General features: G+C 45.9%; 1 protein-coding gene across 1 annotated transcript in view; it reads right to left on the minus strand.

Moving 5' to 3' along the window:
- Positions 1–12957, minus strand: part of DYSF (dysferlin) — a 300841-nt gene that overhangs the window by 269327 nt on the left and 18557 nt on the right. The window contains exons 2-3 of the mRNA XM_077816190.1: positions 7464–7519; positions 4598–4689 (exon numbers count right to left, since the gene is read on the minus strand). Of these exons, the coding sequence (XP_077672316.1) occupies positions 4598–4689; positions 7464–7519 (148 nt within the window). The remainder of the gene's footprint in view (positions 1–4597; positions 4690–7463; positions 7520–12957) is intronic.

The raw sequence follows: 12957 nt of genomic DNA on the forward strand, positions 1-12957 counted from the left end.
CAATACAGCGGTACACAGACAATCCAGGAAGTTTTTGGAAAGTATAGGGGACAATTTCCTGGTGCAAGTGCTGGAGGAACCAACTAGGGGCAGAGCTCTTCTTGACCTGCTGCCCACAAACCAGGAAGAATTGGTAGGGGAAGCAAAAGTGGATGGGAACCTGGGGGACAGTGACCACGAGATGGTCGAGTTCAGGATCCTGACACAGGGAAGAAATACAGACCCTGGACTTCAGAAAAGCAGACTTTGACTCCCTCAGGGAACTGATGGGCAGAACAACATGAGGGGGAAAGGAGTCCAGGAGAGCTGGCTGTATTTTAAAGAATCCTTATTGAGGTTACACGGACAAACCATCCCGATGCGTAGAAAGAATAGTAAATATGGCAGGCGACCAGCTTGGCTTAACAGTGAAATCCTTGCTGATCTTAAACACAAAAAAGAAGCTTACAAGAAGTGGAAGATTGCACAAATGACCAGGGAAGAGTATAAAAATATTGCTCGGGCATGCAGGAGTGAAATCAGGAAGGCCAAATCACACCTGGAGTTGCAGCTAGCAAGAGCTGTTAAGAGTAACAAGAAGGGTTTCTTCAGGTATGTTAGCAACAAGAAGAAAGTAAAGGAAAGCACGGGCCCCTTACTGAATGAGGGAGGCAACCTAGTGACAGAGGACATGGAAAAAGCTAATGTACTCAATGCTTTTTTTGCCTCCATCTTCACGAACAAGGTCAGCTCCCAGACTGCTGCACTGGGCAGCACAGCATGGGGAGGAGGTGACCAGCCCTCTGTGGAGAAAGAGTGGTTCGGGACTATTTAGAAAAGCTGGACGAGCACAAGTCCATGGGGCCGGATGCACTGCATCCGAGAGTGCTAAAGGAGTTGGTAGATGTGATTGCAGAGCCATTGGCCATTATCTTTGAAAACTCGTGGCGATCGGGGGAAGTCCCGGACGACTGGAAAAAAGCTAATGTAGTGCCCATCTTTAAAAAAGGGAAGGAGAAGGATCCGGGGAACTACAGGCCAGTCAGCCTCACCTCGGTCCCTGGAAAAATCATGGAGCAGGTCCTCAAGGAATCAATTCTGAAGCGTTTAGAGGAGAGGAAAGTGATCAGGAACAGTTAGCATGGATTCACCAAGGGCAAGTCATGCCTGAATAATCTAATTGCCTTCTATGACGAGATAACTGGCTCTGTGGCTGAAGGGAAATCAGTGGACATGTTGTTCCTTGACTTTAGCAAAGCTTTTGACACTGTCTCCCACAGTATTCTTGCCAGCAAGTTAAAGAAGTATGGGCTGGATGAATGGACTATAAGGTGGATAGAAAGTTGGCTAGATTGTTGGGCTCAACGGGTAGTGATCAATGGCTCCATGTCTAGTTGGCAGCCGCTATCAAGTGGAGTGCCCCAAAGGTCGGTCCTCGGGCCGGTTTTGTTCAACATCTTTATTAATGATCGGGATGATGGGATGGATTTCACCCTCAGCAAGTTTGCAGATGACACTAAACTGGGAGGAGAGGTAGATATGCTGGAGGGTAGGGATAGGATACAGAGGGACCTAGACAAATTAGAGGATTGGGCCAAAAGAAATCTGATAAGGTTCAACAAGGACAAGTGCAGAGTCCTGCACTTAAGACGGAAGAATCCCATGAACCGCTACAGACTAGGGACTGAATGGCTAGGCAGCAGTTCTGCAGAAAATGACCTAGGGGTTACAGTGGACAAGAAGCTGGATATGAGTCAACAGTGTGCCCTTGTTGCCAAGAGGCCAATGGCATTTTGGGATGTATAAGTAGGGGCATTGCCAGCAGATCGAGGGACGTGATTGTTCCCCTCTATTAGACATTGGTGAGGCCTCATCTGGAGTACTGTGTCCAGTTTGGGGCCCCACGCTACAAGAAGGATGTGGAAAAATTCGAAAACGTAAAGCGGAGGGCAACAAAAATGATTAGGGGACTGGAACACATGACTTATGAGGAGAGGCTGAGGGAACTGGGATTGTTTAGTCTGCGGAAGAGAAGAATGAGGGGGGATTTGATAGCTGCTTTCAACTACCTGAAAGGGGGTTCCAAAGAGGATGGATCTAGACTGTTCTCAGTGGTAGCAGATGACAGTACGAGGAGTAATGGTCTCAAGTTGCAGTGTGGGGGCTTTAGGTTGGATATTAGGAAAAACTTTTTCATTAGGAGGGTGGTGAAACACTGGAATGCGTTACCTAGGGAGGTGGTGGAATCTCCTTCCTTAGAAATTTTTAAGGTCAGGCTTGACAAAGCCCTGGCTGGGATGATTTAATTGGGGATTGGTTCTGCTTTGAGCAGGGGGTTGGACTAGATGACCTCCTGAGGTCCCTTCCAACCCTGATATTCTATGATACTATGATTCTATGATCTCCCCCAAAGCTTTCAACTCAATGTCATCAGAAATGCAGCACATTCCTCTCGCCGCTGAAGTTCACCCACACGCCGCGTGTAGGTGGCCTAAGTCACACATGCCCTTTGTTAACATTAACCAGGAAAGGCCTGCATCTCGCACTAGGGGAGGCAAACCAAACCCCCAGTCGCTCCAGCGAGACCTCTGCTTAGAAAGCCTGTAACCTATTTACAGACAGATCGGATGAAACTCAAACCCCTCCCAGGCCCATGGCTTTAAGATAGGGAAAGGAAAGAAAACCCAGCATGCTTCCCTCCTGGCTCCCCTTTCCCAGGGCTCCTCTGCACTGCGCGCCCAGCTCCCTGAGCAAACGAAGCTTTTGGAGTAAAAGCAGAAAAGACCAAAAAAGCCAAATTTTGCCCTTCGAGTTAATCACAAGTGGCCAGCCCCTACTCAAGTCAGAGGAGCTCTGTGTGTGTCTGTAATAATCATACCTTATCTATGTAGCCCAGTGGGCCGGCTTACCTGTATTATACTCATTGCTTTGTTATTCTGCTTTATTATATTTAGTAGTAATTCAAGGAACCTACAGGCTTTTATCCTGTAAAATTTGGCTTTAGTAGATAGTGGGAGGCTTGAGACCCATAACCTTTGGTATAGATAAACTTAAATAACTCATAAGTTATAGGGAATTGGAAGTAGCAGGCAAGAGGCAGAATTTTGTCCAGAATACCAAACTCAGCCACTCACAGAACATCACTAACACCAGCATCTGGAAGGTTCCGGAAAGAACGTCCAACCGCAAAGGTGCCATGACAGCAAATGGACGTGTATGGTAATAGTGTAACATCAAACATATACTAACCTATAAAAAACGGACACCTTAAGGGGAGGAAATACAAATAAGGACTTCTATTGAATCATAGAATATCAGGGTTGGAAGGGACCTCAGGAGGTCATCTAGTCCAACCCCCTACTCAAAGCAGGACCGATCCCCAATTAAATCATTCCAGCCAGAGCTTTGTCAAGCCTGACCTTAAAAATTTCTAAGGATGGAGATTCCACCACCTCCCTAGGTAACGTATTCCAGTGCTTCACCACCCTCCTTGTGAAAAAGTTTTTCCTAATATCCAACCTAAATCTCCCCCACTGCAACTTGAGACCATTACTCCTTGTCCTGTCACCTGCTACCACTGAGAACAGTCTAGATCCATCCTCTTTGGAACCCCCTTTCAAGTAGTTGAAAGCAGCTATCAAATCCCCCCTCATTCTTCTCTTCCGTAGACTAAACATCCCCAGTTCCCTCAGCCTCTCCTCATAAGTCATGTGTTCCAGTCCCCTAATCATTTTTGTTGCCCTCCGCTTTACGTTTTCGAATTTTTCCACATCCTTCTTGTAGCGTGGGGCCCCAAACTGGACACAGTACTCCAGATGAGGCCTCACCAGTGTCGAAGAGAGGAGAACGATCATGTCCCTCGATCTGCTGGCAATGCCCCTACTTATACATCCCAAAATGAGGCTAGCCTTCTTGGCAACAAGGGCACACTGTTGACTCATATCCAGCTTCTTGTCCACTGTAACCCCTAGGTCCTTTTCTGCAGAACTGCTGCCTAGCCATTCGGTCCCTAGTCTGTAGCGGTGCATTGGATTCTTCCGTCCTAAGTGCAGGACTCTGCACTTGTCCTTGTTGAACCTCATCAGATTTCTTTTGGCCCAATCCTCCAATTTGTCTAGGTCCCTCTGTATCCTGATGCACCCCCTGGAAGAGCTCTGAGTACCCCCAGGGGCACACACATACCCCTGGCTGAGAGCCACTTGGCTAAGAACCCTCATGAATATTGACAGATGACCCATGGGCTTCATGGAAGCATCTTAAGAAGGGATTTGAGTACAGAGCAGGGGCTTGGGGAGAAGGAGGTCAATCTATGGTTGTGATTCTCCTCGCCCACATCTTGTGTCATTGTTTACAGCCATGCCATGGAGATGTATAATGCAGCCTTCCTGATCTGGGACGGGGAGCTTTTTATACACGCAGCCCAAGAGTAAAGAGCAACCCATGGTGCAGGGCAAGTCAGAGGATTCTGAAGATGAGAATTGGAAAACTTGGTTTGTCCTCCACCCAAAATAAAACCCCCATGTTTTGGGTTATAAGCTGCCCAACAGCCTACCTTATAAACAAATCAGTCGCTTTAATGGACAAGAAACAAGAGAGGAGATTTGGGGGCACATCTTACCTGTTTCTTCCGACAGTCTCATGGTCTTTGACGACAACAGTGAGTTCAGCATTCTGGTCTAAGGGAATTCCTTTCAGATCCCAGTCAAACCCCTAGAGCGAGAAGAGAAACAATAAAAAATCATTGCCATGTTATAGCATTAGCACAGACAGCTATTGACCCACAGCTAGAACTAGCCGAAAAATGGAATTTCCATCCCACAGGAAATTCTGACATTTCAAAATTTATTTTCACTCCAAATCAGGACAAAAAAAAAATCAAAATTCTAAAAAGTTTCTATTCAAAAACATTGTTTTGCTTCAATAATGTTGAAACAAAATGTAATATTAAATACAGTATATATAAATATTATTAAAATGAATATTTTAGTATAAGAGCCTAAACTAAGTGAAACAAAATGGGAAAGTCAAAATGAAATGTTTATACCGTATCAAAACTTTTGACATTCAACTGTCTCCAGTCAAAAAGTTCATCAAAATTGACACATTCCCACTAAATGTGTTGATTTTGATTTGACTGCATTTCCACTGAAAACGGTTACACCAAAAATATTCTCAGCCAATTCTTCCCACATTCCTCCTTCAAAAATGAAGGGTGTTCACATCACAGCATTTGCCATGATTTTAATCATCAGTCTTACAACACAAAGTTTGTCAGGAACCCAAATTTCCATTCCAAGGGAAATTCCAAAATAAATTAAAAACAAAAATCAGAAAGGAAAAGATGAAATTTTGAAAATTCCCACAAAATGAAAAAAACTAATAAAAAAATTTATTTGGGACCATTTCATTTCAATAGTATCAAACCATTTCACTTCAACTTTTATATTCTACTAAAATTATGTATATATGACATTAAATATAACATACTGAGTTGTATTAAAATGAAAGTTTTCATATAATATAGAAGTCTGAACAAAACGACATTGTCAAATCACATTTTGACTTTTCCCTCTTGAAAAATCTTGTAGGAATCAACACATTCCCATAAAACATTTCAATTTCAACAAAACTGCATTTTTCAATAGAAAACTATTCTATCAAGAATCTTTTGACCAGCTTTCGTCATGAATTCAGACTTGATCTTGGCTGGCGGAAATCATTGGAATGGCCTAAGACCTTTTCATAATTTTAAGTTCATATGTACGCTAATGAGATGCTAACCAATTTTTTTTTAAAAGAAGCTTTGTAGATTTCTTCCTTCCCACCCAGGAGTCTGATTGGGCAGCGCACATGCTGTCCTGGTACATTGGTTTAAAAGCACTGGTTAGGAAGGACAGTGGATGAGGCATTATATTGTGACTTAGGGCACCTGGGTTCAATTCTCAGCTCAGCAACAGACTTTCTAGGTGACCTTGGGAAAGTCACTTGAGCTACCCTGTGCCTCAGTTTCCCATCTGCAAATCTTGCAGGAGTTTTGGGAATGTAATGAAGGTGCTCAGGTACTACAGTGAGGAGGACCAGGTGAAGTACCTACAGTGATGAAACGGCACTTTAAAAAGCGCTCAGTTCCACGGGACATTCTAAGAGAGCCCACCACTTTCACACAGCAAGTCACAGCTTCAGAGCCGGTTCGTCATGAAATTGATGGAAAAGCCAGGAAGTCTGGACCTGGCGGATCTCTGGAAAATTCCCTTGGTGAACTGAGTTCTGGATTTCAGGTTTAGTCTAAACAAGAGAAGAATGAGGAGGGCCATGATAACAGTCTTCAAATATGTCAAAGGTTGTTATCAAGATGACAGTGATCTATTGTTCTCCATGTCCATGGAAGGTAGGACAAGAAGTCATGGGCTTAATCTACAGCAAAGGGAGATGTAGGTTAGATATTACCTAACTCTAAGGGGAGTTAAGCTACCTCTCCAAAGGCCACGCCTGGCTGATACGTCACACTTTGATCACTCCAGTTTGCCCTTAAAGGACCCACGGCAGAGCGGCTTTCAATTAAAGCTAATTCCTGCGAGGAGCACGGATCAGCTTGCCTTGCTGTGGCTGGCTACTAGAGGACAGACTACTGCCGCTGCCAGCTAACAGAGCTACTCCATTAGCTCGAGAGGTCTGTGCTTTGATGCTGAAGGTCCTGAGTTCAGACACTGCTGATGCAGTGTAGTCATTACACAGACCCAGGGGCATATGTGCACCAGCATTTAGACACCCCCAGCCCCTGTAGTCTCTGCCCCAGATCTCCCGTCCAGGGCTCTGATCACAGAGGGCCTGCAGATGAGGCTTCCTGTGGGCTTTAGTGAAGCCAGAATCGAGATGGGAAGCAATGCACCCACCAAGTTTTCTGAAGGGCACGATCCAATCCCCAGCAGTGATGGAGCTCTCATCCTCCTGCTCTGAAAGCACCCACCCGAGCTAACGGAGAATCTCTCTTTCCAGCACAGGGGCCGAAGACACACAGCTGAGCAGCTCTGATTCCACTCAGCTGTGGCAGCAGCCAGGTCACTTCACAGCACCGTATTTCTGAGCAGGCTGCTGACCACACAACACACCCTAGGCAAAGAGGGAGGAGCCTGGAGGCTATTTTGCATCCTATTCAAATAATGCGCTGGTGGAACTCAGGCCAGTGTCAGGAAACAGGCCAGGGCACAGGGGGTGAATCAAGGCAAGATCCTAGGGTTCTGGACCCAGCCGCAAACAGCAAAGGGCTAAATTAGCCCCTAGCGTAACTGCACTCATGGCAGTGTAGCTACACCAGGGATGAACTTAGGTGCTAAAAAAAGAGAGATACAGAGCTCAGCTCTTTTCCCACACGGGGTAGAATTCGGACCAAGCTCTGTGACTCAAGAAATGGAATGAACTCTGGCTCCCGCAAACGTGGCTCCTGGCAAGAAAGGGGAGCAGGTTCAGAAGGGGGCGCCACTTGCCTCATTCCACACAGGGTTCACGTTGTTCTTGATCACTTTGGTTCTCTTCTTCACACCTAAAAAAGGAGTAAAGCAGAAGGGTTAGGAAAGTCCTCAGACACTCCCCTCCCCATCTTCCCCTGAGCAAAAAATTCCTGCTGCTTTAAAAAACAACAAAACATATTGCTCCAAGTTTGATTATCCCGTGAAGATCTTAGGAGAAGGCAGCTGCATCCCCAGCCTCAGAGAGCTTCCCGTCTAACATCCCGGATCCTGCAAGGAGGGCTGCAGGGTTAGGCCCAGTGTTAAGGCAAGACGCAGGGCCTGGGGGCAGTGGATGAGGAGTGCAAAGCCAGGAGGATTCCTGGAGAAATGGGCAGAATGATCTCAGCTGGAGGGTGGCGTGAAGCTGAGAGAGGAGGAAGGTGACCCCAGGAGCACTACTGGGAGGAGAAGGGATCTAAAGATGCACCGTAGCCCCAGGAGGTAGACCAGGGGTCCAATATGTAATGATGTCTCCGAGAACGAGGAGGAACATGGCAGCTTTTCAGCAGTACATGGCCACACAGAACAGAAAGAATCACTGACAGAAGATGGGGAGGTAAACAGAATGGCCCGGATCCTCAACGGTATTTAAGGAGCCTAAATACTTTTGAGTATCTGAGCCAATGTGATCAACCCAGGCCCTTCACTAACCCCACTCTTGTTTCCTCCCTCCTACTGCATTGGAAATGGTAGATGGGGCCCATTACTATTTCTGATTCATATGTCAGTAGTGGTAGATCCCCAGTCACGGACCTAGGCGCCACACAAACACAGTGTCTGTCCCAAAGAGCATCCAATCCAAGTACAGCAGAGCCCACTTAATAGCAATCCCAAGATTAACAACTTTTGCAGAATAACGATATTCTGCTAGGAGCTGATCCCGTCCCAGTGATGTGAATGTTAATGGGATTTGGATATTGGCAACAGGCATGCTGCTTAATAGCTACCTTTTTGGGAAGAAAGACCCCGGCTGCAGGCAGGTTTGCAGGGCTGCAACAGGGGAAGGAGATGCTGGGGCTGCACCATTTCTCTCCCTGTACTCTCCAGACTGCACCATGCCCTGGCACCAGGGGCCCAGGCTCAGTATGTCCCAGTGCTGCAGCAAACTTGCCTGTGGTCAGGGACCTGCCACTCTGAAGTCTGCACCTTTACGTTCACCTTTTTTACAAGACTATGATACATTTTGTAGAAGGTATCCTTGTGAGGTATCATTTGAAAACTCATAATTTGCTGATCATTATTATCCTAGTAAAATATGTATGGCAACATTGTTAATGTAAAAGTTATGAGATCCTACTGTATAATGTTGTTGAAGGCATGTCCCATGGTTAGAAAAGCAGACACAAACCAGTTTCTCAGCAATTAATGACCCAGTCAGGTATCAATGAGATCATCAGGACCATCACATAGCAGAGCGACCATTCACTGGCAGGAAGAGGGGAGTGAACAAAAATTTACATTTTAAAAGAGAGACAAACTTTATGGCATGTGAGCCATAGCAGGAGATGGCTCTTGTGCAAGAGAGTGGACTATAAAGGTAGAAAGCCATGGCCCCCAAATCACCTCTTCTTCCCTTTCTCTCTGCTCACAGCAGCAATAACACCTGAAGGAACACAGGGTTGGGGGAGGGGTCCTGATTGAAAACGATTTCAGCCGGTCGGACTGGAAAAGCAGATGGTGAGACAAACCTTTGTTTTGAATTCATTTAGCTTGCTAAGTTAGATATTTAGTTACATTTTATTTCTTTGTAACCAATTCTGACTTTTATGCTTCATGATTTGTGGCCACTTAAAAATCTTTCTTTCTGTAGTTAATAAACTTGTTCTACTGTTTTATCTAAACCAGAGTGTTTGGACTGAGGTGTTTGGGAACCTCCACTTGAGATAACAAGGTCTGTGCATATCATTTTCCGTTGACAAAATGACGGACTTTCCATGAGCTTGTGTTGCACAGAAGGAGAGATCTGGGCAATACAAGACACATATTTCCTTGGGACAAGCCTGGGACTAGGAGTTTGCTGGTGTTGCCCTGTGTGTAATTCGTGAATGTCTGGCCTGAGTATTCATGTAACCAAGCAGGGAGTGATTTTGCAGGATAGTGGCTGTGTGTGAACTGGCCAGGAATGGTTGATCTCTCAGCAAAGCAGTGTAAAAGGCACCCCAAGCTGGAGAGTTAAGGGAACACAGCAGTCCAGATTGTACCCTGGGGAATGCCAGACCCACCCACACAGATAATGGGCTGGGATACCCTCGTGCCCACACAGTGTGTGCGGGGGGGTGATCCAAATGGCCCACGTTGGTATCATGGGGGGGGGTGCCACACAGTTATGAGTCTGTACCCAGGGACTTCCCTAGATAGGCATGTTTTCCCCCGTGATGGCCATCTGCATAATATTTCACCAAAGGGACCCTGCGTGGTCTCTGCCAAAAGCAAAGAACTCGGGGATTGTCATGGTTATTGCAGGATGTATGTACTGGAAATATTTTAAGAGTGATGTAACATGTCGAATATTGTGTCCAAAGTTGTGTCCTGGGAGTGAAGCAGGTCACCGGGGTGGCTGGTTCTCAGAGATAACCCCATCAAGAGTGAGAATAATTGACAATTTCAACCTAGCCTAGCCCAGTGTTGACAGTCTAGACAAGGTTACACACTTGGGCCTTTTCAAAGCATAAAAGAGCTCAAAAAAAAGACTCTGTACAAGGGGACCACTGGGGTGAACTGAAGATTGCACCGTGGGTTTTTCTTTTATCTGTAACCATACATTTCAAAACCTTGTATTTACTTCTATTTGAATCTTATGCTTTGTCAAACTTCTACACTGGGAACCCATTTATCCAATCTAATTGGGACCGGGACCAGACTGGATAATCAAAAACGCGGATAATCAGAAAAGCCCCGTGAAGCTATGTTACGTGCTTCAGCCACGCATGGCAGGGCTCTGGCTGTCAGCCCCAGGAAGTTGACAATTACCAGTCTGCACCCAGGGACTTGCTTAGACATCCCTAGGTGGCCATGTTTCCCTTGTGATCACCATCTTCACCCTATTTCACCGAAGGGGCCATCTGTGGTCTCTGACAAAACCTAAAAACTCACTGGTTGCAGGATGTAGGGAAATATTTTAAGAGTCACGTAACAAGTCTAATATTGTGATTAAAGCTGCCCGAGGTGAAACAGGACACAGGGACTGGCTGGTTCTCAGAGCTAACTCCATCACATGTGAGAACAGTTCCCAGATCCCAGCCAAGAGTGGAAAGTCTAGACAAGGTGCATGCTTGGGCCATTATGAAGCATAAAAGAGCCAAAGAAAAACACCTTGAGCCGGGGGGACCATCAGGGCAAGCTGAAGTTAACAAAACGCCCTGGCGATGAAGAGAGACAAAAGGTCTGGGTGTGACATTATGTGTGTAATATAATATCTCATTGAAAGGTGACATAGGGCCAGAAAGAGTTAATCAACTCACAGAATGACATGACCCATGGCCAAACTTTAAAGACTGGTTAGGAAGATATGTGGTCACAACTCAATGGCCCCCTCCCCGCAGGGAGTCCCCTGGGAAGGCAGATCAGCACTGTATATTGCTAACGCCATTGCAAGAATCGCAAAGCATTTTGGGGAGGGTCAAAGGTATGCGAGTGGAGAGTAAACGTTTCCTTTATAAGGTACGAGAGGCCAAGAACCGGGGGGGGAGAAGAAGAGAGCAGAGAACGCGTTAATTCAACACTTCAGCTAGCTCAATCTGAAGATAAGACGCTGGCCCCAGCCAGCCCAAGGTCGCAGCTCACAGCCAACGTTTGGCTGTGAGCCGAGAAAGACGAGGGCTTGAAAGTTGCCCGAGAAGCCATGAGAAAGAAAATCCAAATGCACAGACATGCACCTGCAAGACAGCAAGCCCAGGGCGGCAGAGTCTGAAAACACAGACGAGACAACAAGAGGGGGAGCCAAGCCAGGCGTCCCTGAAGCCGGGATGTCTTGGGAAAGGGAAAGAGACCACAGAAAGCCAGTTTGGACTGGCACAAAGAGCACCAGGAATGGAATGGAATGGAATGGAACACCCCCAAAGGAGCCCAGGACTTAAAACCATCCTGAGAGCTTGAGCAATTTGGAGATTTGCAGTGGACCTTGGACGACCTGGGCCCAGGACAAGAACTCTCGTCCACACACCCCCACTTCTTCTTATGTTACACCCGGGCCTGGCCAGCCTCTGGTAGTACGTGTGTGAGTATGAAAGTGGGTTAGGGCTTGGGGCGCTAATGCTTTCTTCCTTCCTCTGAGTGACGTGGGGAGCACCCATCACCCTCTGCTGTTATTTTATTATTTTATCAATGAAACTTTAAAACTTAGACACTTGGTGTGTTACACCATCTCCTCCCTTAATGGTCCTGCAGCCTGAGCCTGATCAACTGATGCTTCAGGCAGACTGGTAACAGAAATCTGTCGCAATGTAAATTAATAGAGCTTTAAAATGCAAGCTTGTATTGTTAGATATAGAAGGGTAGCTGTTTGCTCAGGTCTTGTGATGTAAGCAAACAAGTCTTGTCTATTACTATGGCTTTGATTCAAAGATCAAAAAAGGAGTATTAACATTTAGGAAGACATTTGAGTGAAATAGTATCATTGTCAAAATGTGTCTTTGAAGGTTGTGGTAACCTGTATCTGAACTGTTTAATGGATAAATTACCCTGTGTTAATTGCCACGATCTTTGAGAGAAGGAAAGTTAAGCCTATTGTTTTCTCAGGCCAAAAGGCTGCTGGAAATGTAAAAAACCCTGGGACACGATCCTTCTTCATCTCAGATCTGCTTTGGGTTTCAAGAAGGGGAAACCCTAAGCCATAAGAATTGAGATCCCCAGTCACTGAATATGGACACTGAACTGTAACCTGTGGACTATTTCTAAAAGAACTTTTGGCAACAACAAACTCACCATCTCTGCTATGTAACTGGACCTCAAGAAATTAAACTCAAGTCTAAACTCTCTCTCTTTTCTTTTTTAATAAATTTTAGTTGAGTTAATACGAATTGGCCATAAGCGTGTATTTTGGGTAAGATCTAAGTTATCATTTGACCTGGGTCTGAGGCTTGGTCCTTTGGGATCAGGAGAACCTTTTTTCTTTTACTGGGGTATAAGTTTTCAGAACCAGTCATCCCCATAAGGAGCGGTGCTGGTGTCGATACTGGGAAACTGGAGTGTCTAAGGGAATTGCTTGTGTGACTTATGGTTAGCCAGTGGGGTAAAACCAACATCCTCTCTGTTTGGCTGGTTTGGCATGGCTTAATAATAAAGGACAGCCAGTTTTGGGCTGTAACTGCCCTGCTCTAAGCAATTTGTCCTGAATTGATACTGTCAGTTGTGTCCTACCAAAGGCAGCATCATTACACTGGGACTACATACAAGGAGAAAGGGGGGCTCGAGGTGGCCTCCATTACAGACGAGATGTTCAGCCAGCATCCATGCCTCACGAAAAGCGGAT

This window comes from Eretmochelys imbricata, chromosome 4 (genome assembly GCF_965152235.1).
Source record: "Eretmochelys imbricata isolate rEreImb1 chromosome 4, rEreImb1.hap1, whole genome shotgun sequence".
NCBI lineage: Eukaryota > Metazoa > Chordata > Testudines > Cheloniidae > Eretmochelys > Eretmochelys imbricata.